Genomic DNA, 26,861 nt, shown 5'->3' with positions numbered 1-26,861 from the left:
ATTTTGTGCGGTTTAGAACACAAACACAAGTGCTTTGTCAGTCGTTCACTGCAGTCGGCTAGCAAGGAATCCATTGGAAGCAGGGGTGGATTCAGAATCACCATAAAGTGAGACTCAACCTAATGGATTTAAAATATGAGCCAGAGTAAGGATAATCTCAGGTGCTCTGAAAATACAGAGGAAAGGAGACCTGTCATTTGTAGGAAGTCATGAAAGGCTCCCTGAGCGAAGCATTTCCTAAGCGGAGTCTTAAAGGGGGTAGGAGGTTGGGCAAGTGAGGCATGTTCAGAGCAGAGGGAATTCATGAATGGAGAAACGGGGACGAGCGTAGGACTCGAATAAGGAAAGTGTGTCATGGCTAGAGTAGGGGGTGGGAAGGAGGGATATGACCATTGTTTAAAATTTTGGATTTATTCTTAGGGCATTAGGTTATTGAAAGTTCTGAAGCCCAGCAGTGACGTGTCGTACTAGGAAATTCACTCCGGCCACAGGGTAGAGAACGGGATGTTGGGGAAGCAATGGGAGGAGTGAGGAAAGGAAGGGAGGGAGTTGAGTTGTTGCCACGACTCACAGTCTTAGGGGACTGTGAAGCGAGAGAAGTAGATGGCCGCAGCAGTGGGCTCCACGGGACATGCGGCCGACTGGGTGAGGCAGTTAGGGAAAGGCCGGGGTGACCTCCCGCTGTCTGCTTGGGCAGCTAGCTGGGTGGATGGTGGTGGTACTGAGCAGGATGGAGAATTTAGAAGGAGAACAGCCATGAAGCTTGATGGTGAGTTCAGTTTGGGCATGTTGACTGTGATGAGGAGTCCATCCTCGGGAAGATCTAGATGCCAGCGGGCATTTGGTGATTCGGATCTGTAATCTAGGAGGGAGGCTAGATAAAGTGGCTCGGGAGCTGCCAGTGCATCAGTGGTAAGAGCCATGGCGGGGGGGGGGGGGTGCCTGTCACCCATAGAATGTGTAGTTTCCAAAGGGTCTAGGACAGCAGAGGCCTGAGGAGCGCAGTCGAAGGGGCAGATGGGAGGGCAGGAGAGAGTGCCCCTGTGGGCAGCCAATGGGACAGGAGTTTTCAGGAAGAAAAATGGTTAGCAGTGTCACATTGTGCAGAGAAAGGAAGAGGGAGAAGGGCTGGAGAGTGCCCGCTGGATTTCATGACAAGGTCTTCCAAGATTGGCAAAGGCCGTCTCATTAGAGGGACAAGCTGGATCCAAATTGCAGCGGGATTGCTGTCCAGCATGTGGTGTGTATGTTTTCGTTGTGAAGGGGCAGTTGCAGGTACAGAATGAGAACAGGATGGCAAAAGGCAAAGTAAGGCTGAGAACCACTGATTTTGGTCATAGAATGGTCCTCGAGGAGCCTGGTCTGAGCCAGCGGACTTCACAGCCACATTTGAGAAAGCCAGGTGCATTTACATCAACAAGCACATCTATTCAGTCTACCTTGTAGGAAGCCTTGTGAGCATAAAGAAATCCTTTAACAAAAGAATGCCCTGTGCGGCCTTGTATTTAAAAAAATAATTTCCAGCTAGTTCTGTATAATTCCAATTCATGCTACATCAGTTGTTCTCCAATTGAGCGGTATCCAAACCACGACTCCTACTATTCTAAAAATAAGTGGCTGCCTTGGGGTGGTAGCCCACATGGATAAGCACATTCTTGGTCCGATCAGGGGATCTCACTCCTGGGAACTGTGTTGGTTTGGGTTCCCCAAAGCCATTTATGAGACACTCTTCTTGAGTATAGAGCCTTCTATTCTTGGTGGTTTGATATTTTTGGAATGCTTGTAATGCATTCTTGCTCTTCTCAGTAAAAACTAACTAATGGTAACTTACTTGCTTAGCCATGCAGAAGGAACAACAGTCGCCCTGGCAGCCCTTGGGCATGTCGGCGGCAGCAGTCTTTGTCGGGCAGTGTGCTCAGTTTACCCCTAGTCGCTTTTTACTCTCCCTGTTTTCTGAGAGAAGTGGGGAGTATCAGTTTGGTCATCTCAGCTTCCCTAGTGAATGACTGAAAGGACTAGTTTGATGGGGAAGAGGTTTTCAGGTGGGAGCCGGGAAAACTAAGTAATTGAGAAATGGATTCCTGTAAAACACTCTACATACAGGTCCCAAATGTCAATGGAGAGAAAAACATAAAGACAACAGAAAGCCCCTGTAAGGTCACGCTCACTGTGGAAGCAGCTTAAACTTGAGTCACCTGTAAGCCTTTTGAGGCTCTGGTCAACGGTCCTGTTGGTCCTCAGGTTGGCTGTTCCCTGTGGGGTCATCGTAGCCTTTCTGTATGCTTGTCCTGAGGAAGTTGGGTCCCCCTTTGTCCCAAGAGTGTAACTCCAGCAGGATGCTTCTTCCCGCCTCAGTTTGATTGTTGGCAGCAGGTGGGCCCTGGAGGGACGGGGCCAAGTACGTTCTGCCGCCCTTGGAAGTCTGCTGGTCCTCACGGAGTGGGAGCAAGAACTTTGTGGAGTGCGGTTCGTTGTGGAATTAACAATATATGGTTCTTCGGGTCTCTCTCGCTTGAAGCCATTGTGATAGAGTGTCTGTTAGAGCTCGTTAATAATATATTTCTGTTCTGTATTACTGGTCAAGTAATATACTTCCTTTGAGTTAATGAGTAATGGGTTTTAGAAACCTATTTTGAATGATGATGTTAAGAATTTGTGAAAGAAAAATCTGATTTTTCCTCAAGTTTACTTCAAATCTTCTATGTGGTAAGAGATTCAGGAAAAGAAATACTGTGGACAAGTATCGCGGTAGATTATGGATGAGCTCAGAGTGGGGTCCAGGTCCTTGCTGTGGGAAACGCATAGATGCTCCATAAATCAGAGGCAGCAGTTGGGAAGTTACAGGAGGGTGGTGTGGGGTGCCCATGTGCCGGCCGAGACCCAGCGGGGTCCATCTTGCACGTGCGGGTATAATGCGAACCTTTCATAGCTGACAGGTTTGGGCATCGTTGTGTTGAGCACTCCTGTGTTACCAAGGCTGGTTTTCATCCCCCCTTTTTTTTTTCTCCTTAACTGCAGCTCCTAACCGAAAATCTTCAGTTGGTGTGAAAAAGAACAGCAAGAGCAGAACATTGACAAGGCAATCTATGTCAAGAATTCCAGCTTCTTCCAACTCTACCTCATCTAAGCTAACTCATATAAATAATTCCAGGGTACCAAAGAAACTGAAAAAGCCTGCAAAGCCTTTACTTTCCAAGATAAAATTAAGAAATCATTGCAAACGGCTGGAGCAAAAGAGTGCTTCGAGAAAACTCGAGATGGGAAGCTTAGTACTCAAAGAGCCCAAAGTAGTTCTGTATAAAAACTTACCCATTAAAAAGGAGAAGGAGCCCGAGGGACCAGTTCAGGCCGCGGCAGCCAGCGGGTGCTTAACCAGACACGCGGCGCGGGAGCACCGAGCGGGCTCCGGGCGAGTTCCGTCGCCGGCGGCCGGCGCCCCCTGCACCTACAGCACCCGGCGGTCGGCGCGGGCCAGGCCGGCTCCCAGGGAGCCCGCTGGCAGCCCGCGGGAGGCCGGCTCGTCGGATGGCTCTCCGAGCGCCTCGGCGGGACCCTGCCCGGACGGTGGCGAGCGGCCGGCTCCCGCGGCGCCCGACGACGGCCTGGCTCCCGGGGCGGCGCAAAAGCGGGAAGCCAAGTGTCAGAGGAGCGACAGCAGCGCGTCGAAGAAGAAGTCGCGGCAAGGGAAACCGGCGAAACCGTTGGCGAAAGCCGAGGAGCCCGCCGCGGGGCAGGACTGCCCGGGACAGGCCGGCGCGGCGCCCGAGGTGCTGGCGACCCGCTGCGAGCCGGGCGAGCGCCGCGCCCCTGAGCCCGACACGGCGCCCGGCGGCTACGCGGACTGGGCTCCTGCGCCCGGCGGCGGCGGCGGCTCGGTGGTCACGTCCGATGGCTTCAGAACGAAGGACGGCTTCCGAACTGCAAAAAGTAAAAAGAAGAGGCGCATCACGAGGTATGATGCCCAGCTGATCCTGGAGAATAACTCCGGGATTCCCAAATTGACTCTTCGTAGGCGTCACGACAGCAGCAGCAAGACGAACGACCAAGAGAGCGATGGCACGAGTTCTTCAAAAATAAGCATCAAGTTAAGCAAAGACCACGAAAACGATAATAACCTGTATGTAGCAAAGCTCAATAATGGGTTTAACTCAGGGTCGGGCAGCAGCTCCACGAAGCTAAAGATCCAGCTGAAGCGGGACGAGGAGGGTCGGGGGCCGTGCTCGGAGGGGCTGCACGAGAACGGGCTGTGCTGCAGCGACCCCCTGTCGCTGCTGGAGTCCCGCATGGAGGTGGACGACTACAGCCAGTACGAGGAGGAGAGCACGGATGAGCCCTCCTCCTCGGAGGGCGACGAGGACGACGAGGACTACGAGGAGGACTTCGAGGACGACTTCATTCCTCTTCCTCCAGCCAAGCGCCTGCGGCTGATAGTCGGGAAGGACTCCATAGACATTGACATTTCTTCCCGGAGAAGAGAAGACCAGTCTTTGAGGCTCAACGCATAAGCTCTTGGGCTCAGTCTGGCCTGGGAAGCCCCCTTTAAGGAAATAAAAACAAATTCCAGTCAGTTATTCCTCACCCGAGACGTTCTAGCGGCCGCACTTCCCTTCTCTCTCCACTTAGCAGCGTCATACTGTAGAAAGTGTACAGCGCACTGACTCTCCCCAAGTCTGATTTGTGCAAATTTTTATTGTACTTTTTAAATAGCCTTCTTACGTGCAATTCTGAGTTAGAGGGAAAGCCCCGTTGTAAAATAAAGGCTCAAGCAAAATTGTACAGTGATAGCAACTTTCCACACGGGACGTTGAAAACAATAATGTGGCTACACAATTTTCTTTTCCTTTTTCTTTCTTTCTTTCTTTTTTTTTTTTTTAAACCAAGAGCATCAACTGGCTCTTTAATATATGACTAAAAAATAATTTAAAACAAATCATAGTAGCAGCATATTAAGGTTTTCTAGTATATGCTAACATCACCAGCAACGATCTTTGGCTTTTTGATTTCTTTGCTAGATGTCTCCCCCTCGGAGTCCTGTCGGTTTCACACTGTTTGCTGGCCCAGGTGTACTGTGTGTGGCCTTGCTTAAAAGAGCAAACCATCGGTTGGGAGTCGAATTGGTTTCTTTAAAAAAAAAAAAAAAGTACAATTACACGCGTGACCGCTAACTTTTCAGTACATTATATGTACGAGGGTAGCAGTGTGCAGGATGAGTTCCAATTCAGCGTATTTATTGCTTGTCATGTAAATTAAAGACCTTGTATTTAACACTTTTCAATCCTTTTAGATAAAATTGTTCTTTGCAAGAATGATTGGTGCTTATTTTTTCAAAACTTTGCTGTGAACAATGTGATGACAACAAGCAACATTTATCTAATGAACTACAGCTCTCTTAATTTGGGTCTTCAAGGTTTCTGTTGCACTTGTAAAATGCTACAAGGAATATTAAAAACTCTATTCACTTTAACTTATAATAGTTTATGAAATAAAAACATGAGTCACAGCTTTTGTTCTGTGGTAACCTATAAAAATGTTTGTCTTTGAAATTCAATGTAAAGAACTGAAAACAATGTATATGTTGTAAATATTTGTGTGTTGTGAGAAATTTTTGTCATAAGAAATTAAAAGAACTTACCAGGAAGGTTTTTAAGTTTAGAAATATTCATGCCAATAAAATAGGAAATTATAAAATATATAGTTTTAAGCACTGCATCAGTGGGAGTTCTTGGCTTATGTTAGTTTATGTATGAAAATATCAAAGATTTTTTGACTATATTATCAGTTAAGCGAAAAGAGGAGTCAGATTTAATTTTTTTTTTTTGAAGCACTTTGAGAAGAGAAATTAATTTTAAGTAACTTAATGAGCAAATTTTTGATTACTACTTTATGTTCAATACCAACCTTTCATTTCTCTGGATTATTTTACAAATCATTGGACAGAGAATTTGGGAATATAAAGCTGTAGCAGGTGTTTGACGCCAGTGGGTCTCTATTTCTGGGAAATGTGTACATGTACTTTCAGATACACAGCGTTCCTGAGTAAAATCGATTTAGGGGATTCGTGTAGTGTCTGTCGAAAAGTAGCCCATGTCTTAAGATAGTGAAAGGAATCTGCCCGTGACGAAAAGTCCAGTGGAGAAAACCTCAATGCTTACTGTTGTTCCCAGGTGATACCTGCCGGTTTCCAGGTTCTGGGGACACCCTTTAAATTGAGTCCCATAAAACGATTGCCAGTAGGGGTTCCACATAGAAATTAAGAATATTCATAAAAGCGTTGGCAACGTAGAGTTTTTGTTTCTCCTCACGTTCTTCAAGGAGTTACTTGTGTGGTCTTAACGTCGCCTCATTCCCGTCTGTCCCGTGCAGGTCAGCCCCTCGGGTAGTGGTGTGGCAGCCCCCCCCCCCCCCGCTCCGCATGTGGTTCTCCCCCTCGCGAAGCAGGACGGCCCCCCGGGGTCTGTCCCGAGGCCCTCGGAGCGCATTGCGGACCACGTCCCGTCCTCACGTTGTCCCTCGGAGGAGTGTGAGACTCGTGCCATTAAGGAAGGTCGAGCATAGACTCGGTGTCTGGAAAGTAGCAGAGAGCGGTGGGCCACCTCTTTCACTCCCGGCCTAGCGTGGGGCGTGTCGAAGAGGTTCAGAGCCTCAATTTCAAACCATCTCCCGGAATACCAACAGCAGCCATTTCAGGAATCTCCATCTTAAGGAAAAAGTCACAAAATCCCACATTTCCCACGTTTCTCCATTTTTAAGCTTAATTTTAGTAACTTATTTATGTTTGTGTTAACTTGATTGCGGCCTCGGCTTTTCGAGGCTGACCTTCCCCGTGGGCCCTAGCAGCGGGGCCCGGGGGCGTCCCCGCCTCGGGAGTCGGGGTGCACAAGCGCTGGGCAGCCGCGGCTGCCGCCTTCCAGGGAAACCTGATTTCCGTTTTTCCAGGTGGGGGCCTCGGAGCTGCTCGGGCTCCGCCGTAGAACTTCACCGTGTGGAATGGCGAGAGCCACACGCGGGTGACCACTTGGAAGAGGTTGCGTTCCATACAACTTTGAGCTTGAGCTTATGCAATGATTCGTAAAGATTCTGGCATTGTAAGAATTAGGAAATGATCATAAAAATACATGTAAAGTATTCAATTTTCAATCATTTTTCAAATTACTGTTTTAAATTGTTTTGCTGAGTTGTAATACCTTTGAGATACAATGTATTCCTTGTACTGAAAGAATGAAAAAAAAGGACTTTTTCAGCATTTGAGGTAAGTTCTTTAACGTTTCATTAAAAACATTTTTTACAAATATTTTGTACATGCACTTGCAGTATTGAGGTTAATCATTTTAATAAATTCGGAAATTAAAACAATTTGGCCGGTGTTCGCTGTATCTGAGAAGAAAAGATCGAAGTGGTGCCTTTCTCCACAAGGCTTTCATTTCAAGTAGAATTTGTGAAGTCGAAGGTTCGGAGGCTTTCCAGCATCCGCGAGTGGCGTGGCCCCCGCCCCGGCCTCCATTTGCTTCCAGTGCCGCTCCTTTTGTCGAAAAGACAACGGGAAAGCGGTCCTTGTGTCCCCGAGAGGCTCCTCTCTAACCACACGGCCCTCCAACCCCACAGGAAGCAACCCCCGAGCACTGGGTTTCTGCCCTCGCTGAATGGGACGAAACTGGCCTACCTGGGGCTGGCGTGGGTCCTCTGTCCTCCCAGTTACCGCAGCAAAACCTAGTTGAGGGGAGAAGTCGGCCTGGCTTAGGAGTCAGGGGGCCGGACTTTGCCCAGCCCTGCGGCATCCGAGTGGCCCCCGCCGAGCTGCCGGCCCCCGCTGGCCTCTCTGCGGCGCCCCGAAGTCCCCGCGGACGGCCGGCGAGGCAGGCAGCGGGCGGTGCAGGCCAGACTGGAGGGCGCTGATGGCCCAGCGCGGGGAAAGGCTGCACGGCTGGCGTCCGGTCTCAGGTTTTCTCTCTGAAACGAGTTACTCCCGTCCGCCACCCGGTGCAGCTAGCTTGCAGCACGCTGCCCGGAGCCCTGGTGTGGTTCTGTCCCTCGAGTGGAGTGCCGGCTCTGTCGCTGGCATGCAGCCCATCCTGCTTGCCGCAGAGCCCAGTGGCACTCTGGTAGCCCCGGGGGTCCCGCCAGCGCGGCCCGGGCCTGCGAGGGTGACGCGGTCTCCGGCTTCTCCCTCCCTGAGGTCAAGAGCGTGGGCATTGCTTGCATTCGCTAGTGACGAGGCCCAGAGGAAAAGCGAGATTTGATTCCTCGGGAAGGGGCAGGGAGTGTGGATGGGCAGGATGGGGAAGAAGGCCTCCCGCCAGGGCTGTCCCCACCCCCTCCTTCTGCACCTCTGCCACTCGCTCGTTCCTCCCAGAGCATTGTCTGTGTTCATGGAAACTGCCGGAAAGCTTTCAATCTGGAGGACCGAAGACGGCCTGCAGCCTCCTGTGATGACTTGGGTGATGTTCTTTAAGAGAAAAGTCTGTCTGTTACCAGATGCTATTTTCTTCTTGTCAGATGTGTGAGTTTTTCTGCTAAGTTCAGTAGACTGTGACTTCCCTCTTTTGGGGGTACCCCCCCAGTTGAGTCCGCTCTGCCGTGGCGGAGGCCGGCGGGGAATTTGCAGATGGGTGGCCAGTCTGAGATCCCGAACAGCACTATCCTGAGTGACAGGAGTGAGGTTGCATTTCTTTAATATATGTTGGACCCCTGTTCTGTATTAGTGTGGGGACGGGGGCGGGGGGAGGCAAGAGGTGAGAGGCCTGGGTGTGGGTGTGAGTAAAGCCCTGGGAGCAGGTGAAGTGACCTGGGGGCGGAGGACAGACAGACAGCCTCTGGGCCCTGCCCCCCACCCCCAACCTGGGGAGACCTGGGAGAGGGCAGTGGGTCGGCACTTCCAGGAGGAGCCAGACTGGGGCGGGGGTTGGGGGGGGAGAAGTCTGGCTGGGACGGAGAGAAGGATCACAGCTGGAAGGGGAGGTGCGGTTAAGGAGGGGATCCGTCGTTAATGAAGGACAAGTACGATGAGACGGTGAGACGGTGAGACGAGGAGCTTCCACAGGGGATGAGTTCCCAAAAGGGAAGGTGGGGAAGTTATTCAGTCTGCGGGCGGAGGGCTGGTCTTAGTCTGGGTCTGTCTTCCTTGGTAACAAGAGGAAAAGAGGTGGGCCTGTGGGGGAGCCAGTTCCAGCATGAGAGTTTCTATATTGTCTGTAAACAGGAGGCGAGGTCACCTGAGAGGAGGTGAGAGCCCCCAGAGCTTCGGGAGCACTAAGATTTAAAATCGAGAGAGGAAAAGCAAGCCGACTCTAGAAACCGGCATAATGCATTGCAGAAATCTTTACCAGCCAACTTCCAGGTACCAGACGGTGTTCTAGACACCCCTGGAGCTAAGGGGGCGGGGGGGCGGCACTTCTCAGCCCAGGTGTGAGGCTCTCAGCCAGGTTGGGGGGCTGCAGAAGACGGCAGGATGGAGGGCTCGGGGGGGCAGGAGAGGGCTCGAATGGAGAGCCCCGGAGAGTGTGCAGGTTAGGGAAGAGAATGAGCCATGGCCTCAGTGGGCCCCTGGCCAGGGGGTGCTCCTGTGGTCCGAGAACAGTCCAGCCTTAGTCAGACAAGCACGTGGGTAGACAAGAGGTTGAGGTCAGAGCGGAAGGGCTGCATTTAAATGATGGCAAGGTCCCTGATGGGGCCTGGTGGAGAGTGTCCTTGTTCTGGGAGACCAAGACATTGGGAAGAACTGAGGTCACTCAAGATGACAACTGACAGGGGCGCCTGGGTGGCTCGGTCGTTAAGCGTCTGCCTTCGGCTCAGGTCATGGTCCCAGGGTCCTGGGATCGAGCCCCGCATCGGGCTCCCTGCTCGGCGGGAAGCCTGCTTCTCCCTCTGCCGCTCCCCCTGCTTGTGTTCCCTCTCTCGCTGTGTCTCTCTCTGTCAAATAAATAAATAAAATCTTAAAAAAAAAAGATGACAGCTGACAGCGTTCCCTGGGAGTCCCAGGAACCACGTCAACACTTGCCGGAAGCAGCCCGTAGGGGATAAACACGGGGAGGTACCTTCCCCAGGTGTGGGGGAGCCTTGCCGAGCCTCCCGGAGAGGTGAGTAAATGCTCAGAAATTGTGTTTCAGTGAATGAGTTAGGCTGCCTGAGGCCACGCAGACGCAGGTCACGGCAAGCAGCAGGGCCAGACCCAGCTCCAAGGTCCTGGGTGCATTTGGAGCCATGCCCGGAGAGCACCAGCCAGAGTCCCAGAGCCGAGGGTCACTGGGGCCAGCCTGTGTCACAAGGCCCTACCTTCACCAGGTTAATTCTGGAAAGTTCTGTGGATGGACAAATGGCAGCCACGGCCTTTTATCCTCCTTTCCATGCAGGTATGTGGGGCCAAGAGAACTTTGTCCAAAGGTTATCCTGCAGATAAGCATGGTGACCTACCCCCATTAGTCAGACAGACTCAGGGGGCTTGAAAAGTGTACAAGGTGCCCCGTGGACTTGTCTTTATCTGAGTGAGTCAAGCAAGAGGAGGCCTGGAGACCGCCGAGAAAAAGTCCAAGGTTTCTTCCAGCTGCGTGAGCCGCTGACCCCATCTCGACAGTGACCTCCCAGGAGGAACCCTACGTGACCAGGAGACTTCTTGCCTCCCCCCCCAGTGACAGCACGGGGGCCCCTGGGACACTTGTCTTCTCAGGGGATGCACTTTGGAAGCTAGAGTTACAAGGCTGGGCAGTGAGTCCACTCCTGTGTATCTAGCTCCCCACCCCGTTGCATGTGATTTCCTTACACCCCTGGGTGGGGTGGGGAGTTGGACGCTGATGGGAAGCACCTGTTAACCTCTCCCCCAGCCGCTGGCAGTTTGGAGAAGGCCCTGCCCCGGGTCCCACTCCTGCAAACCAAACTGAAGGACATTCATTTCCTCCTCTTGCCAGTGAAAACCTCATTTTTCTTGGCGTAAGAATGGGGAGCAAAGGACATGGACCAGAGCCGCTCTGGGAAGTGCTGGTGGGCTGGGCAGAGGGCTGTGGGTCTTGCCGCCCTCCCCTGGCTCTGATGGAACACTGTTCCTCTCTGGTCTCCATTTTCTCACCTGTCAAGCAGGGGTTATGGCCTACACTGACTTTGGCGTTGCTGAGGAGTAAGTGAGAGAGCCGCGAACCCCCACCTAGGGCCCCGATGGTCCCCACGTCAGCAGTTAGGGTGGGCTAGCTGGCGTCTGTGAGCTCACGGGCCTCCGCTGGGCCTCTGCCCTTCGCCCTCTCCAGTTAACACCTGCTCAAACAGCCTCCAATCACAGCCTTTTCCATTCCAACTTCAAACTGCTGCGCCCCTGGAACCGGTCTCCACGGGGACATGGAGGACAGAGGACGTACAAGGATTCCAGTTCTTTCTTCCTCTGGCCGATGCCAGCACGCTGCTCCATCCCCATTCCTCTCCTCCTTCCACAGGGGTCTTTCTGGTCGTGTCTGCTCCCTTGACAACCTTCTAACCTTGAGCACCAAATAGGTGCAGGGCACTCAAAAGGCGCCGGGGCTCAGGGCGCAGCTCCCCCCCAGCTCTTCCCCTCACAAGTGGGAGGCAGTGTGACACATGCCTGGAGGGGACTGAACCCGAGGAGGTGCCACTGCTCCTGGGGGATCGAGGCAGGGTTCAACGTGGTGGGCAGATGAAGAAGGGTCCAGGGAGTTGGTACGAATAGGAGTTCATAAGCCCAGGGGGCAGAGAGGCAGAGGACCGCTGGAGTCGTGGAGACAAGGAAGGACAGGATGTGCTCTGGAAGGATGCCGAGAAGTTCGGTGTGGCCAATCCAGAAGGTTTAAGGGGCGGTGGGGAGGGGGGCAGGTAGCCCTGGGGAGGCTGGGTGAGGATGGGAGGGAGACAGGGACTCACTGGGTTAGGAGCCAGGGCTCTGGTCAGGTACCCTCAGGGCAAGTCCGGCCCACACCACTTCCTAATTTGGCAGGCTTGGCTCCCTGTTCTGTGAAATGGAAATCATAGTGTGTGCCCACCTCACTGAGGATTAAATGAAACAACAAAAGGGAGCCTGGGCAGCGGGGTGGCCCACGGTGGCCGGCTGGCCGCTACTGGTCACTTTCAGCTCCTGGAATCCAATTCCGCAGGCTGTGCTCTTTCTCTGGCTTCGCCCAGTCAGCCCCATCTGGGCTCCCCAACCCTCCTCCCGGCCCCAACTCTGGCCCAGCCACCCCAGGAGGCCAGAGGGACAGAGAGGGGGACGGGACCGAGGGCAGCAGGGACAGCCTGAGCCCCCTTGCTGGCCGTGGCGGGTGTCCTGCCCGGATTCCAACACCGGCAGGTGCTGCCCTGGGCCTTGGCGCCTCTTCTTAGCGACCTCCGCGCCAGGACAGCCAGACCCGAGGGGGACGAGCAAGTGCACAGGCCGAAGCGAGAGAGAAGAAAGCAAGGGGTGCGAATAAGCCGCTAGCTGCTGCCTCCACGGAAGCCCCAGAGCAGAAGCAAGGAACGCCGGAGGCGGGGGACGCCGGTGCAAGCTGTCGGATGACGTGCCTCCTGTCTGGAATTCGTCCAGTGGATCTAGAACGTCCATCACCAACTGATCACAGCCACCGGCCCTGAGAGGCCCGCCCTGCTCATCCCGAAGCAGTCCCCTTTGGTCCTTTGCCCTGGACCCGACACATTTACTAATTCCGTTCTCAGGTGTGGCTGGATGTAGTCCACGCACAAGACATCCTCTTCTCTAGGGTCGTGCCTAAAGGAAAAAAAAAAAAAAAGCACGTACTTGACCATGTTACTGTGCCCTGCAGCGTTCATTTTTAAAGTAGAGTTTTTCTGCATATGCTTTTAGTCCAAAAAAAGTGCAGGTGGAAGCATTTTTTTTTTTTTTTGTCTTTGGTGAGGATCCTGCAAGTTAGTTCATCTTAAAGTGCAACATTGTTTCATCTTAAAACTGGGGCAGTTCTGCTGGAGGATCTTTGAACAGAGGCTTCAGTGATAGTCACTTTGACTTGCTTATGATTTCTAAATAAATAAATAAATAAATAAATAAATAAATAAATAAATAAAAAGTCAGCCTGGCGGCCAGGCCAGGGAGGTAGCTGTTGCTGACCTGTGATAACACGTATTTGTTTAGCTGGAGCCACTCACCAAAGAGGTTAATGTTCAACTCCCTCCAGTCCCTGGAGCTGCCCCAGGGAGCAGGGCTGGGGAGAGAGAACCTGGCCAGCACGGGTGGGGCACAGCCTGTCTGCCCTTCCTCCCCCCAGACAGTGACATGAGTCCGTTCTTGCCCTGGAGAGCACCAGGTGAAGGCTCCGAGTGTCTCTCTTGCATCTTTGGGAACACCGAAGGCTGGCAGGCTGGGATCCCCATTACTGTTCCTGGGAGGGGGAGGAGCCTGAGGCTTGGAGTGTCACCAATGTCACGGAGTCCCCAGGACTCCTCCATACTGGGCTAGTTCCTAGGGACCCCTGGGAGGCCCTGGTGGGTTGTGGCTTCAAGTAGGAGGGATGAGGCTGGTGAGTAGCCCTGGGGCTCGCCTGGGTTAGGAAGTCTTTGCTGTTCCCTCCGCCTGGACCCTCTCTCGGTCCCACCCTCACCTGAGCAGCAACTTCTGAGCCCTCGGACCTCTGGCAGATGTCACCTCCTGAATCCTCTCAGAGACCCCACTGCCACCCTGATCTCTCGGCTCAGTACTGATCCCTCTAGCCCCATGGGGTCCTTGGGGCCTGACAGTGTCAACCCAGGAAGGTCTGGGCACGCCACAGGCTGATGGGGAAGGGGCTTCCTCCCCGGAGAAAGAAGCCCTAGACACGCTCCAGCCTCTCGTCCCCTTTGGTCTGCTGGTTCAGGTCACCCAGAAAAGCCAAAGCCTCAGGTTGCCGCCAGCCACGGGGGCCCCTGGGCCACCCTCTCCTCCCCCCCCAGTGAAGTGGGGAGCCCAGGAGGCCACGCTAGGCAAAACGGCTGTGCCCCACCTGAGCCCCAGGACTGCTTCATCCTGCCCCATGACTCCCAATGGAGGAAGGGCCGGGAGTGGGGAGCAGAGCACTTGCTCCAAGTTGGGTCCGGGGACACGGCCCGAGGTTTGGGATGGGGAGGGCTGGGGGCTAAGGGACACGTGGGTGCGGGCAGCTGCCGCTGTCACGGCCTTCATGCCCGGCGAGGGTGGTGGCCCGGCCAGGAAGGAACGCGCTGTCCCCAGGCCGGGCCCGCGGCCCACCTGCCGGCACAGACACTGCTGCTTCCGGGGTTCCCACGCAGCCCCCAGGCTGGGGCCCATCTGTGCAGCCAGGGTGCGCGCTGGGCCAGCACAGAGCAAGCACGGCCCTCCATGTCTCCTCGGGGCTGACCGCTTTCCCCGGGCGCAAGAAGGGAAAGCGTGTTCCGACAGGGACCAAAGCTGGAGGCATGAGACTAAGGGGCACCTCGAGAAGAAACAAGACAGCGGGGAGGTTGCACGGTGCCCGGTGGAGACAAGGGGCCCTGGGGGCAGCCCCACCCCCACCTGCCAGCCTACCTGCCCAGGTAAGGCTTGAGCCTAGTGCCACCCAATTCTGAAGCTGCCCCCGCTGCCCCCCAGTGCGGTCAGGCCTTCCACACATTCACTCATTTCCTCACTCGTTCTTCCGAAGGCTGTTTGCGGAGCACCTGCTCTGTGCCATGATCTACACTTCCTGCCCCCAGGTGGCCCACGGTCTGACAGGGAGACGCACTTCAGCTGGGGCTCTGGGGAGGGCAGCGCAGGGGACGCGGAGGAGGCCTCCCGGAAGGGTGGCCGGCACGGCAGGGAAGGCTTTCCGGAGGAAGCGTCCGTGGAGCTTGGTTTGGGGCACTGCCCTTCTCCGAGCTTCTGTCGACAGTAGGCTTTGGCCCCTGCCCTGTAATGCAGCCAAGCTGGCAGGGCCCCAGGCGAGACAGGCACAGCTGTGCGGGCAGCCTCGGGAGAGTGAGGACACGCTGGCGGCCCCCTTCATCCTGCTGCCCCGTCCTTGGGACCCTGGCCCACACAGGCTTGCTTCAGGGCCTGCGGCGCAGAGAGACGGGCAGCCGGGTCCGCCCACTCTTGGGTTTGGACCCACGCCCTGCCACCTCCTGGCTGTGCTATCCGTGGCAAAGGACGCCACCTCCGCAAGCTCACTGTTCTCATCTGCTAAGTGCGGAGGATGATAATTATAACAATTAATTGTCAGTTGTCCCCTAAGTGTAGGCACTGGGCTTGGATTTGCCACGTGTTATCTTGAATTCTCCCCTCAGGACTGTGAGGTAGACCTCCCCACTCTGTTCTAAATAAGGACCCAGAGGAAGATGAGACTAAGACTCAACTCAAAACTATAGACCCGGGGTGCCCGGGTGGTTAAGCGTCTGACTTCAGCTCAGGTCATGATCTCAGGGTCCTGGGACTGAGCCCTGTGTCCCACAGAACGGACGGAACTGGCTTAGAACCCTAGTTTTTCTGTTCAAAAGCCAGAGACCCCAACCACTTCCTTTAATATCGTTCTTACGAGGTCCTGTCTCAAACCAGGCTCAGCCAGGCGCACGGAGAGCCGTGGAAGCCCGGCACCGGGGGCTTACCCCTGCAGGAGCTGGGAGAGCCAAGGGCAGGCAATCCCCTGGACCCAGGGTGTTCAGAAATCAGGACACGCAGGAATTGCAGGACCCTGCACCACGAGGGGGTGATCCACAGGAAGACCCCCCAGAAATCTCTGGCCAAATGTCACAGCAAAGCCTACACCACCACCATTGCTTCCCTCCAGCCTCCCAGACCTCATGCAGGACTGGATCCTGGACTTTGCTGCAGAGGACCCTGGGGAGATTCTTGGGCTTCTGGGCGCTGCATTCAGGGCAGCCATAGTCTGGGGCAAGGGGGCTGGAAAGAGGCCAGGCGCATTGGTCATCCCTGTGTGGCGTAGCATGCTGCCCCGCACTGCGTGCTCCTGGGCCCATCACCAAACCTCCCCATGCCTGTCTCCTCACCACTGGCCCCATAGGCCGTGTGACGTTCCTTGCAATGACCAGCTTAGCACGGGGGCCTGGTACCTAGGGAGCGCTCGGTGAACACTAACTTCGTTGGCATCATATGACTTTTCTTTGGGTAGGAACCACTGGCCCACATTGCACATGCCTTCTGCAGTGTGGAGTTCCCACTGTGGGGGCCCCCGAAGCCTTGCCCCTCACTCCCCAGCCCCGAGGCTCAGGCCTGTGCATTCCTCCACAAAGAACCAGGGGCCCCTGGGAGCTCTTCTGGTGGCCGTGGCTGCAGGATCCCACAGTGACACTGTCCCTGGTGGCATCAGTGGTGGCCACAGTGGCTCCTAGAGCAGCCTGTTCCTGGAAGCCCAGGCTGTGGGGCAGCTTCTCTTTCTTTCCAAACCAAGTTTCCTCCCCTTTCCAGGGGTCCAGAATCTTCAAAGAACATTTCAAATGACTCGGGAAAATGCTCATGATAGATGCTTCAGTTGAAGAATAATTTACACAAAGTCCACAAGTTGCTGTTTTTCTTTTTTTTAAGATTTTATCCATCTATTTATTTATCAGAGAGAGAGTGAGCACAAGTAGGGGGAGAAGTAGGCTCCCCGCTGAGCAAGGAGCCCGATGCAGGACCCAATCGCAGGATCCTGGGATCATGTCCTAAGCTGAAGGCAGACGCTCAATTCACTGAGCCACCCAGGTGTCCCAGTCCACAAGTTTTAACATACAACTCAATTATTTTGGACATGATACACACCCATGTAACTACCACCCAGCTCAAGACATTTCCAGCCCCCGGAAGGCTCCCAAGTGCCCCTTCCCAAACAATACTGCCTAAGAGGAAACCACTACCCTGACTTCTAACTCCATTGACAAAGTCTGCTGTTCTAGTAATTCATATAAATGGGATACGTGTATCCCCTTTTGTCTTTTTGTGCTCCACATTATGTCCATGAGAGTCCTTCACAGCATGGCGTGTGCTCTTTTTTTTTTTTTTTAAGATCTTATTTATTTATTTGACAGAGAGCACAAGAGCAGGGTGAAGGGCAGAGGGAGAAGCAGACTCCCTGTGGAGCAAGAAGCCCGATGCGGGGCTTGATCCCAGGACCCTGGGACCATGACCTGAGCCGAAGGCAGACGCTTAACCGACTGAGCCACCCAGGTGCACATATAATTTTAAGAAAAATTTTTAAAAAAGGCAGGACACAAAATTATTCTAAAGGCACAGGCTCAGAGAGATTGGGAAGACATTCAGCAAACCCCCAGTAGCCACAGTGATCTCTGCCTGGTAGGATGGGGCTTAAGCTCCCCAGAACAAGCAAAGGTGGGAGGGACCAAGGAAGTAGAACAGAAGCTAACTGCCCCCCAAACCTCCTGATCCTGAGAGGTGTGAGTGAAGGACTCAGAGGGCCCCACCCCAAGCTGAGAAAAGGTGGTCAGTGAAAGGGGAATATCTCATCACTGGCAGCATTTAAGATGAAATTTGGGGAAAGGTTCTGGAGGAAGAGACCAGGATACTGTGTTCTGTATCGGCGTTTATTTCTTTTTCTTTAAGATTTTAGTTATTTATTTGACAGAGAGAGAGAGAGAGAGCACAAGCAGGGGGAGCGGCAGCGGGAGAGAGAGAGGGAGAAGCAGGCTCCCCGCTGAGCAGAAAGCCTCATGCGGGACTTGATTCTAGAACCCTGGGATCATGACCTGAGCTGAAGGCAGACCCTTAACCGACTGAGCCACCCAGGAGCCCCCACTGTGAATTTACTTAACACTACTGAACTATACACTGGGTACTTTCAGCGTCTCTGTCCAAAGAGCGGCGTGTGTTCATGAGGGGTGGAATCCCCCCTGGGGCTGGCTGGAGGGCAGATCATGCTAGGGCATGCATGGAGGGTTGAAAGGAGTCAGAAAACTGTAGCCAGGGAGGGTTCTGGTGGAGAGCTCTAAGCGCAGAGCTGGAGCTGGAAGACCCAGAGTGGGATGCTCCAAAGCAAATTTCAGGGTGGGTCTCTACGGTGATGAGAGAGAGCAGGGCATGGCGGCTGGCATCCGTGTAAGAAAAGAAGGCACAGACTTCCAGTTATAAAATAAATAAGTCACAAGGAGGAAAAGGACAGCATAGGGAAGATAGTTAATGATATTGTAATAACACTGCATGGTGACAGATGGTGACTACACTTACCGTGGTGACCGTCGCATAAGGTACAGAATTGTTGAGTCACTATGTCCTACACCCGAAACTCACATGACATTGGATTTCAACTACACTTCAATTTTTATTTTTTTAATTCTTTTTTTTAAGATTTTTTAATTTTTTGACTCAGAGAGACAGCGAGAGAGAACACAAGCAGGGGGAATGGGGAAGCAGGCTTCCTCCGGAGCAGGGAGCCCCATGCAGGCCTTGATCCCAGGACCCTGGGATCTTGACCAGAGCCGAAGGCAGACACTTAACGACTGAGCCACCCAGACGCCCCTACGCTTCAATTTTTAAAAAGTGTTTTAAAAGAGGGTGCAGGCGAGGGACGTCTGCCTTCGGCTCAGGTCATGATCCCAGGGTCTTGGGATGCAGTCCAGCATCGGGCTCCCTGCTCAGTGGGGAGCCTGCTTCTCCCTCTCTCTCTCCTCTCTCCCTCTGCTTGTGCTCTCTCTGTCAAATAAATAAAATCTTTAAAAAATAAAATAAAATAAAATAAAAGAGGGTGCAGGCGAGGGTTCAAAAGCACAGAGGCCAGGGTTGCAGGGGTCAGGCAGGTAGATGTGAACACAGGGTTCTTTCTCGGTTCCCGCCCTGGCCACGTGCCAGGTTGTGTCCTCAGCTCTTTACTGTTCACTCATTTAATCCTTCTAACGACCATATGAGGCAGGGGCTTTTGCTGTCCCCATTTTACAGGCAAGGAACAGAGGCGCCAAGAGAACAATCACCTGATTGCAAATAGGATGGAACCGGGGTGAGAACTCAGGCCACGTGGCGCCCGCGGCTCGCGCATCTTTCAGTTGCTTCATTCAGGGAACAGTCACCGAGCACCTGCCACGTGCGCGCCCTGAAGGAGGTGGAGGGGCCCGGAGAGGGTGGGGGTCTCACGGCAGCGGCTCCAGGGGCGCGCGCGGCTTTGCGGAGGCTTCGCGGGCCCTTGGGCCTGGTCGCAGCCCGGGTTGGAACTGGCTCCGGGGCCCGGAACCTTTGCCGGGTCACACGCTGGCGCCCCGGCCCGGGGCGGTTGCGTGTTGCTGTTGCTCTAATTGCAATGGCAGCTTCGTCCAGCCAGTGGGAGGGAGGGCGGACAGCCGTCAGCGGACCGAACATTGGGGTGCGACTCCGGCCACGTCCCGGCGGGGCTGGGGGACTCGTAGAGCAGGGTGGCCCCGCGGTCGATGGAGGCCTGGCTCAGGCCCTGCCCCCCCCCCCTCCGGCCCCTGCACCTGCCCCGGGCCCAGCACCCTCTCTCGCCGAGAGGGGAGTGGCGCAGGAATCCCGTCGGGCCGGATTCCTTACCCCCAGTACAGCAGCTGGGCCTGGAATTTGGCTCAGACAGCGGGGCTGGGAGGAAGGTCCGGCCACAGCCTCCCAGGCCCCAGAAGATCTTCCAAGGTCGCTTCCACTTTCGCCTTCATTCTCTCCCTCTGCCCTGTTACATGGCGTTCTGAGAGGCTCGGGGACCGGCCAAGATCACACGGAGGGTCGCCAGTGGGCTTCCACCGACCTCTGAGTGGCTTCTTCAAGCCCAGTGGGGTCGGGGGGCTTCCAAGTCGGTCACTAAGGGGGGGGTGGGGACAGGGCTAGGGCCACCAAGGCTAGGGATTACAGGTACCCCTAAGAGGAGAGACCCTCCCAGCAGGTAGAAGCCAGACCCTGGGCTGGGAGAAAGGCAAGTGGGCTCGGCCCAGCCGCTGCCATGGCATCCTGCCTGTGCCTCTGGGTCTCAGCTTACGCATCTGCACAGGGCATCTTTGGATCCTACCGGTTGTTTCCCACAGAAAGGAGATCTGTGCCAAGGCCATCTGGCCCAAGTCCAGCCTGCAGAGCCCAGGGCTGACTGAGGAGACAGGAGCTCAGTAGGCTGCAGTGTCTGAATCGAGGTTTCTGGACTTCTAGCCCAGAAGTCTCACCCCGTCGTATGACTTTCATCATATCCAGGATCTTTTCTAAGTTGCACTTACTAATAAAAATAAAAAATAAAATAAAAAATAAAAACACACTTATTGGGGGGCTCCTGGGTGGCTCAGTCGGTTAAGCGTCCCACTCTTGATTTTGGCTCAGGTCGTGATCTCCGATCGTGGGACCCAGCCCGGCGTCAGGCTCCATGCTCAGCGGGGAGTCAGCTTGTGCCTCTCCCTCTGTTCCTCACACTCCCTATCTCTAAGGTAAACAAAGAAATAAAATCTTTTTAAATAGATTTTTTTTTTAAAAATGCACTTATTGTGCTCCAAAAGTAATGTATGTGAGGCACAAAACCACAGGACAGGTGTTCACCAAATTTAGAAAGGGAGTTTGAAAGTTGTGCTTTAAAACACAGGCTCTGGGAACACAGGATGCCCTCTGGGAGGCCCTGGGGATCACTTCCGGTAGATGGATGGCCACTGCCCTGGGTCTACCACAGGGACTTCAGGAGTGCCTCATACTTAGATTTTGGCTGTCATCTCTACATAAGGACAATCAGATTGTCACAGAGACATGTGGTCAGGCTTGAAAGCTGTTCTTCACACAATACCCCTTCCCACTATTAGCTTGTGTACAGTACAATTAGCTTATATGGGACCTTTTGCATGTGTGATAAAAGCATCAATTAGTTCAGTATGAGTATTTAAAATATGACCTGGTTGGGCGCCTGGGTGGCTCAGTCATTAAGCGTCTGCCTTCGGCTCAGGTCATGATCCCAGGGTCCTGGGATCGAGTCCCGCATCAGGCTCCCTGCTCAGCGGGAAGCCTGCCTCTTCCTCTCCTCCTGCTTGTGTTCCCTCTCTCGCTGTCTCCCTCTCTGTCAAATAAATAAATAAAATGTTAAAAAAATAAAAAATAAAAAAATAAAATAAAATAAAATATGACCTGGTTTTAATAATCCTATTGAAGTACTTCTTCATTTTTGAAAGTGGAAATGGAAAAATGGAAAGGGCCCCAGGCCCTCTTAGACCTCTAGGAGGCCCCCCATCGCCAGAGTTCCTGTAAGTTTTGCTCTCCCAGTGGCACCTGGGATGCATTGCTTGCAGATGTACCCATCCTGACAACAGGTGATGGGAATCCAGCTGGCAATTAGCAGAGAGGCACAGCTACCCTAGTGGGGCCCTGACTCTGTGGCCAGCCCTCTCTCAGCTCGTGTCAGCGACTCGTCACAACAATGCTCTAGGGTAGGACCAGTTATCTTCATCTGGCTCAGAGAGGTAGGTAACTTGTCCAAGGCCACGCCGTGGGTAGAGGCACATTATCCAAAGACAGGTTTCTACCCTTAATGCTATCGTCAGGATCCCTGCAAAATAAGGGATGGTGGGAGGGCCTGTCCCATCCACCAGACACGTGGGCATTCAAGTCACCTGCTTTCTTTAAACCCGCTGGGCCCTACGCCCTGCCTGTGGCCTTAGCTCACTAAGGCTGGGTATATGGTAGAAGGCCACCAAGTAAGACCACACTTGGGCGCAGAGACCCCCAGGAAGCTGCTAGGCCTGCCTAGTCTCTAGCTAGCTGACAGAGCATCTTGAGGTAGGACCAAATCCAGGCATGCAGCTCCTTATTACACTGCTGGCGGGGGCTGAAACCCAATCGTGAGCATGTAGGATTTCAGCCTGTTGGCCTCTGAGCACTCACATCAATATTTTAAGGCTCAGAAATGAAGTAGGGGAGCCCGGTCCTGGGTGCAGCCTGGGAGGGGGTGGTGAGCCCAGCCAGGACTCTGCTTCTCTAGCCCTCTAGGGAACCCCCACTACGCTAAGCCTCTAGCGCTTCCTGGGCCGAAGGTGTGTGTGTTTTTTTTTTAAAGATTTATGTATTTATTTGACTGAGAGAGACACAGTGAGAGAGGGAACACAAGCAGGGGGAGTGGGAGAGGGAGAAGCAGGCTTCCTGCTGAGCAGCAAGCACAACGCGGGGTTCGATTCGAGGACCCTGGGATCATGACCTGAGCAGAAGGCAGACACTTAACGACTGAGCCACCCAGGTGCCCCCCCGAAGGTGCTTTTGATGCAAGGCTCCCTTGCATTCACAGGAAGTCCTGGGTGGGTCCCCTCCATTTCAGAGGAGGCAGACTCAGAAAGCCCTTCCTTTGAATAAGCTTTGTAGTTGGAGTTGGTGGCAGGGCTGTGGCCCATGGGACCCGGTCTGCCCAGTGGCCCTGAGGGTTCCCCCACCTAGTCCCTCAGGCCAGACCAGAGGAATCAGTCTGCAGGAATGCCACGGACTGGACAGAGACACCCCCTCCCCAATTGCTCCTAAGGCCCATCACCCACACCCTCTGCGTCTGCTCTCAGAATTCAGCATCAACCAGAGCTTTTGGAAAGTATTTCCTTATGTCCCAGAAGAAAGTTTGTGTAGTTGGAACCCCCTCCCCCCAGCCACAGTACCTACCATAGCACGTTCCTCTTTAAGCCTTGGCCACTTGTGCCCAAATGTGGACATTTTGATCAGAGAATGTACCTTCCATCCCAAAATGAATTATTTTCTGACATGACATTGTCTTTCTGGGCTGAGTGGCTCAAGTGTGTACATCATTCATTACGGAACGCCGGCCGCTGGCGGAGATGCTGGGCCACGGAGTAACCACACGGCCGCTCCTGCTCGCTGTGCGCTCCACATGTGTCCTCTCGTTCAGCCCTCACAGCACCTCTGTGCCTCGGGGCCTATACAGCATGTTTCCTTCCCCCGTGCTTCACCTCATCGAGCTTTGCAGACACTGCATTTTGTAGCAGATGGAAGATTTGTGGCAACCCTCTGTCGAGCAAGTCCATCGGGGCCATTTTTCCCAACAGCATTTGCCCCCTTCATCTCTCTGTGTCACGTTTTAATAATTCTTGCCATATTTCAAATTTTTAAAAATCATTATTGTATTTGTTATGGTGATCTGTGATGACAACTCATTGAAAGCTCAGATGATGGTTAGCATTTATTAGCAATAAAGTATTTTTTTAAAGATTTATTTATTTGACACAAAGAGAGAGAGCATAAGCAGAGGGAGCAGCAGAGGGAGAGGGAGAAGCAGACTCCCCGCTGAGCAGGGAGCCTGACTTGGGGCTCGATCCCAGGAGCCTGGGATCATGACTTGAGCCGAAGGCAGAGGCTTAACCGACCAAGCCACCCAGGCGCCCCAATAAAGTACTTTTTTATAAAGATTTTTTTTTTATTTTTAAGTAATCTCTATACCCCACGTGGGGCTCAAACTCATAACCCCGAGATCAAGAGTCACATGCTCTACCAGCCAGGTGCCCCGCAATAAAGTATTTTTAAATTAAGGTATATACATGGTGTTTTGTGTGTGTGTGTTTTTTTTTAAGACATGCTATTATACACCTAATGAACTATGGTGTAGTGGAAACATAACTTTTATCTGCACTGGGAAACCAAAACATTAATTTGCCTGACTTTATTGTGATATTTGCTTTATTGTGGTGGTCTGGAACTGAACCTGTAATATCTCTGAGGTATGCCTGTCATCCCCATTTTACAGCTGAGGAAACTGAGGCTCAGTTCAAAGACATACGGTTAGTAAGCGCTGAGCCAGAACTTCATGCAGTCAGCAAATATTTGAGTGTCCACAAACATCAGGGCCTGCCGGTCACATGGGTACAGAGTGATATTCAAGGTCCCAGCTCTCCTGGAAGTTCCATGTGTTAAGCAGATGGACAATGCACAATAAACAAACAGGGATGAGGGGAGAGGGACTGGGTGGCAGTGGGGTGGACAGTGTTGCTTTTCTAGATTGGAGTCAGAGCCAGGCAGAGCTGCTTCCTCAATATCCAGTGCTGATAAATATGTGGAAAATGACCCTTCCTACCACCTTCAACCTGGTCATGTTTTTTTTTTTTTTTTAATATTTTATTTATTTATTTGACAGAGAGAGACACAGAGTGAGAGAGGGAACACAAGCAGGGGGAGTGGGAGAGGGAGAAGCAGGCTTCCCGCCCAGCAGGGAGCCCGATGTGGGGCTTGATCCCAGGACCCTGGGATCATGACCTGAGCCGAAGGCAGACGCTTAACCGACTGAGCCACCCAGGCGCCCCTAACCTGGTCATGTTTAACTCCTGTCTGATACACCAATATGTGGGCCCAATATCTTTTCTTTTTTTTGAGTAAACTCTATGCCCAGTGTGGGGCCTGAACTCAGACCCCAAGATCAAGAGGCACAAGCCCTACGGACTGAGCCAGCCAGACACCCCATGGGCCCAACATCTTCTATAGCCTGGTCTAGGTGCTGGACGAACATTATTTCCAGCTTTCTCCAATTACAGATGGTGAGGCAGTGTTCAGTATGATGCATGGGGCTTTTTGCTTTGGATGACTTCTTGGGAGAAAGTTTTGGGAATGAAGTTGCCAGCTCAAGGGTCATAGGGATATTTACCACTCTGGGTTTCTCCTTGTGGATAGTGAGGTCTGGCACTTTTCCTGAGCACCTACTGCATGGTAGGGCCCATCTTCATTATACATCCTCACAGATTACTCTGGAAAGTGGACTGCCTGAGAAATGCCTTCTCAACCTTTCAAAGCCTTGCTCAAATACCCCCTGGTGAGTCTTCCCCTACTTCTATGACATAATTAGTCTTTTTTTTTTTTTTAAGATTATATTTATTTATTTGACAGAGAGAGAGACAGCGAGAGCAGGAACACAAGCAGGGGGAGTGGGAGAGGGAGAAGCAGGCCTCCCGCGGAGCAGGGAGCCCGATGTGGGGCTCGATCCCAGAACCCTGGGATCATGACCTGAGCCAAAGGCGGACGCTTAATGACTGAGCCACCCAGGTACCCCAGAATTAGTCTTTTTTCATGTAAAACCTAACCTGTTATTTTAGCATCACGACATGCCAAGCTTCCTCAGTCTCTGCCCTGGGGGCTTTGCCCCCCACTAATGGTGAGCCCTGAGCGGCCAAGCCGAGGATGAGCTAATGAGAGCTACATTCAGGACTTAGTTTGACTGTAGGGGAGGGAAGTTTCTATCCTCTTGGAAGTCATACTGTTCACACAAAGGAGCCAGGACACCTGCCCTTGCCTCTCATCTTAGCCAAGGGACCTCAGCTGCGGTATGCAGCCTCTGCAGGACTCAGTCTTCACATCTATAAATGGAAGCAACAATACATAAAACTTTCCCAACACCTTTAATAAGGCATCCTTTTCCTCCCACAGGGAACTGCCATCCCATAAAGGCGCCTGTGGGTTCCAACAGCCCAAACCAGCAGATGCCAGTTATTTCAAAATACAGAGACCCAACTCTTACTTCTAGTGACTTTTTCTCCCCGACAGTTTTCTGGCATTCCTGAGATTACTAGGCGGCTGCCAGGGGACAGTGGGACAAAAAGTCTGTCACCTGGGCAGGCCGTGGACGTGGCCCCACCTCCTTACCAGTGTTATTTTTAGACAAAGTCCTTGGCTACCTTATCTAAATGGCCTGACTGGAGACCTTGACTTCTCAGCTTTTCAAACATCCAACGGGAGGCCCACCTTGCCTTCCTCCTGAACGCCTGGGCTGGTCCAGTACAGGCCCCACCTACAGCTGTCTGGTCAAAAGCCCCCTTTCATTATAACGCTTTTGTTCAATAAGACCATTTTTTTTTCTCGGAGCAAGTTCGGCCAAGTACACACTGTCTAAAAAGAGATTTTTTTTGCTGTGGGCAGACTGAAATCCCACACAGAAGCCATTCTCTGTAATCCAGGCGCTTAATTTCCTAAGCAGCCTGGGAAACCTCTTGTTCCAGCTCATGTCCCATGAAACAGGATCTGTAATTTTTATACTTATCTGTAACCCACTTCCAGAAAGGATCGGGACGGCGGGGTCAAAGAGGAGTGAGGGACACCAGACTGTGTGGCCAACGGGAGCAGCGCCCTCGTCCCCCTCCGCGGGCAGAGGTGGGTTAGTCACGGTCACGGGGCTGCCTCCTGCGCGGCGGCGGGTGGGGCGCGCCCACAAAGCCAGCAGCCCCGTGTCATTCACCTTTGGACAGAGTTCCGCGCGGCTGTCGCAGCCCCGCCACGGGATGCAGCCCCGCCCGCCCGGAGCCTCCAGGCCCCGGCGTCCTCAGCACCAAGGACAGGGAAACTGAGGCTGCCAGGGGCCTTGGGGGGCGGGGCCACCTGTGCGGCCTCGGACCAATCGCCTCTGCCCTCTTTCGGACCTTGGTTTCTGACTCGGGGATACTAACTCCTCCGGCTCTGGGTTGGACGGAGCGTGGTCGCGCCTCGCGAGGAGCTGAGCCGCCGCTGGGAAAGGTTATAAAAATACAGCCACGGAGCTGCAGGGGAGGTGCCTCGGCCCAAGGTCATGCGGAAAGAGAAGCCAGCTTCCAGGCATCAGCTTCCTGCCTGCCCCCTGCCAGGCCCCGGCCTCTGATGTCCTGGGGTCCCCGGGGGTCCTAGCGAACTTTCGGCTCGCAAAGCCAAGCCCTAGATCCTCGAGGCTCGGAGGCCGGCCTCGCCCGGCCCCCGCAACGCTCTAGGGGCGCCCCCGGGCCTCGCTCGCGGCACTCCAACCCCGCGACCCCCGGCGCCGGCTCGACGCCCCGCCCCCCGCGCCGGCCCCGCCCCCCGCGCCGGCAGCGCCCGGGGCGGGGGGCGGCGCCGCAGCCAATAAGGAGGTGGCGTGGCGAGGGCGGCGGCGGTTGTGACGCGCCGGGCCGGCGGGCGGCGGCCAATCGGCGGCGAGCTCGAGGGCGGGCTGTGACGCGAGCGGCGCTCCTCGTGCGGCGGCGGTATAGGAGCGAGCGCCGCGGCGAGCAGGGACAGGCGAGCGCCGCCGCCGCTGCCGCCGCCGCTGCCCGCCGCCCGCTCC

The 26,861-nt window shown here is 53.8% G+C and overlaps 2 protein-coding genes across 5 annotated transcripts in view; both read left to right on the top strand.

Annotated features, from left to right (window-relative positions):
• Nucleotides 1–7,373, top strand: part of KMT5B (lysine methyltransferase 5B) — a 55,761-nt gene extending 48,388 nt beyond the window's left edge. For 3 of the 4 annotated variants that reach the window (XM_032414507.1, XM_032414510.1, XM_032414511.1), the window contains one exon: nucleotides 3,019–7,373. In XM_032414507.1, the coding sequence (XP_032270398.1) occupies nucleotides 3,019–4,505 (1,487 nt within the window). In that variant the 3' untranslated portion in view covers nucleotides 4,506–7,373. The remainder of the gene's footprint in view (nucleotides 1–3,018) is intronic. The other variant, XM_032414508.1, reaches the window with a different exon arrangement.
• An 18,316-nt stretch (nucleotides 7,374–25,689) lies between these two features.
• CHKA (choline kinase alpha) overlaps nucleotides 25,690–26,861 on the top strand; it is a 62,333-nt gene continuing 61,161 nt past the window's right edge. Inside the window, exon 1 of the mRNA XM_032414504.1 lies at nucleotides 25,690–25,942. The gene's annotated coding sequence lies outside the window, so the exon portion shown is untranslated. The remainder of the gene's footprint in view (nucleotides 25,943–26,861) is intronic.

Source organism: Phoca vitulina, unplaced genomic scaffold (genome assembly GCF_004348235.1).
Source record: "Phoca vitulina isolate PV1807 unplaced genomic scaffold, GSC_HSeal_1.0 scaffold16, whole genome shotgun sequence".
In the NCBI taxonomy this organism is placed as follows: Eukaryota; Metazoa; Chordata; class Mammalia; order Carnivora; family Phocidae; genus Phoca; species Phoca vitulina.
Note: the sequence above shows the minus strand (reverse complement) of the source record. Positions and strands in the feature narration are given on the sequence as shown.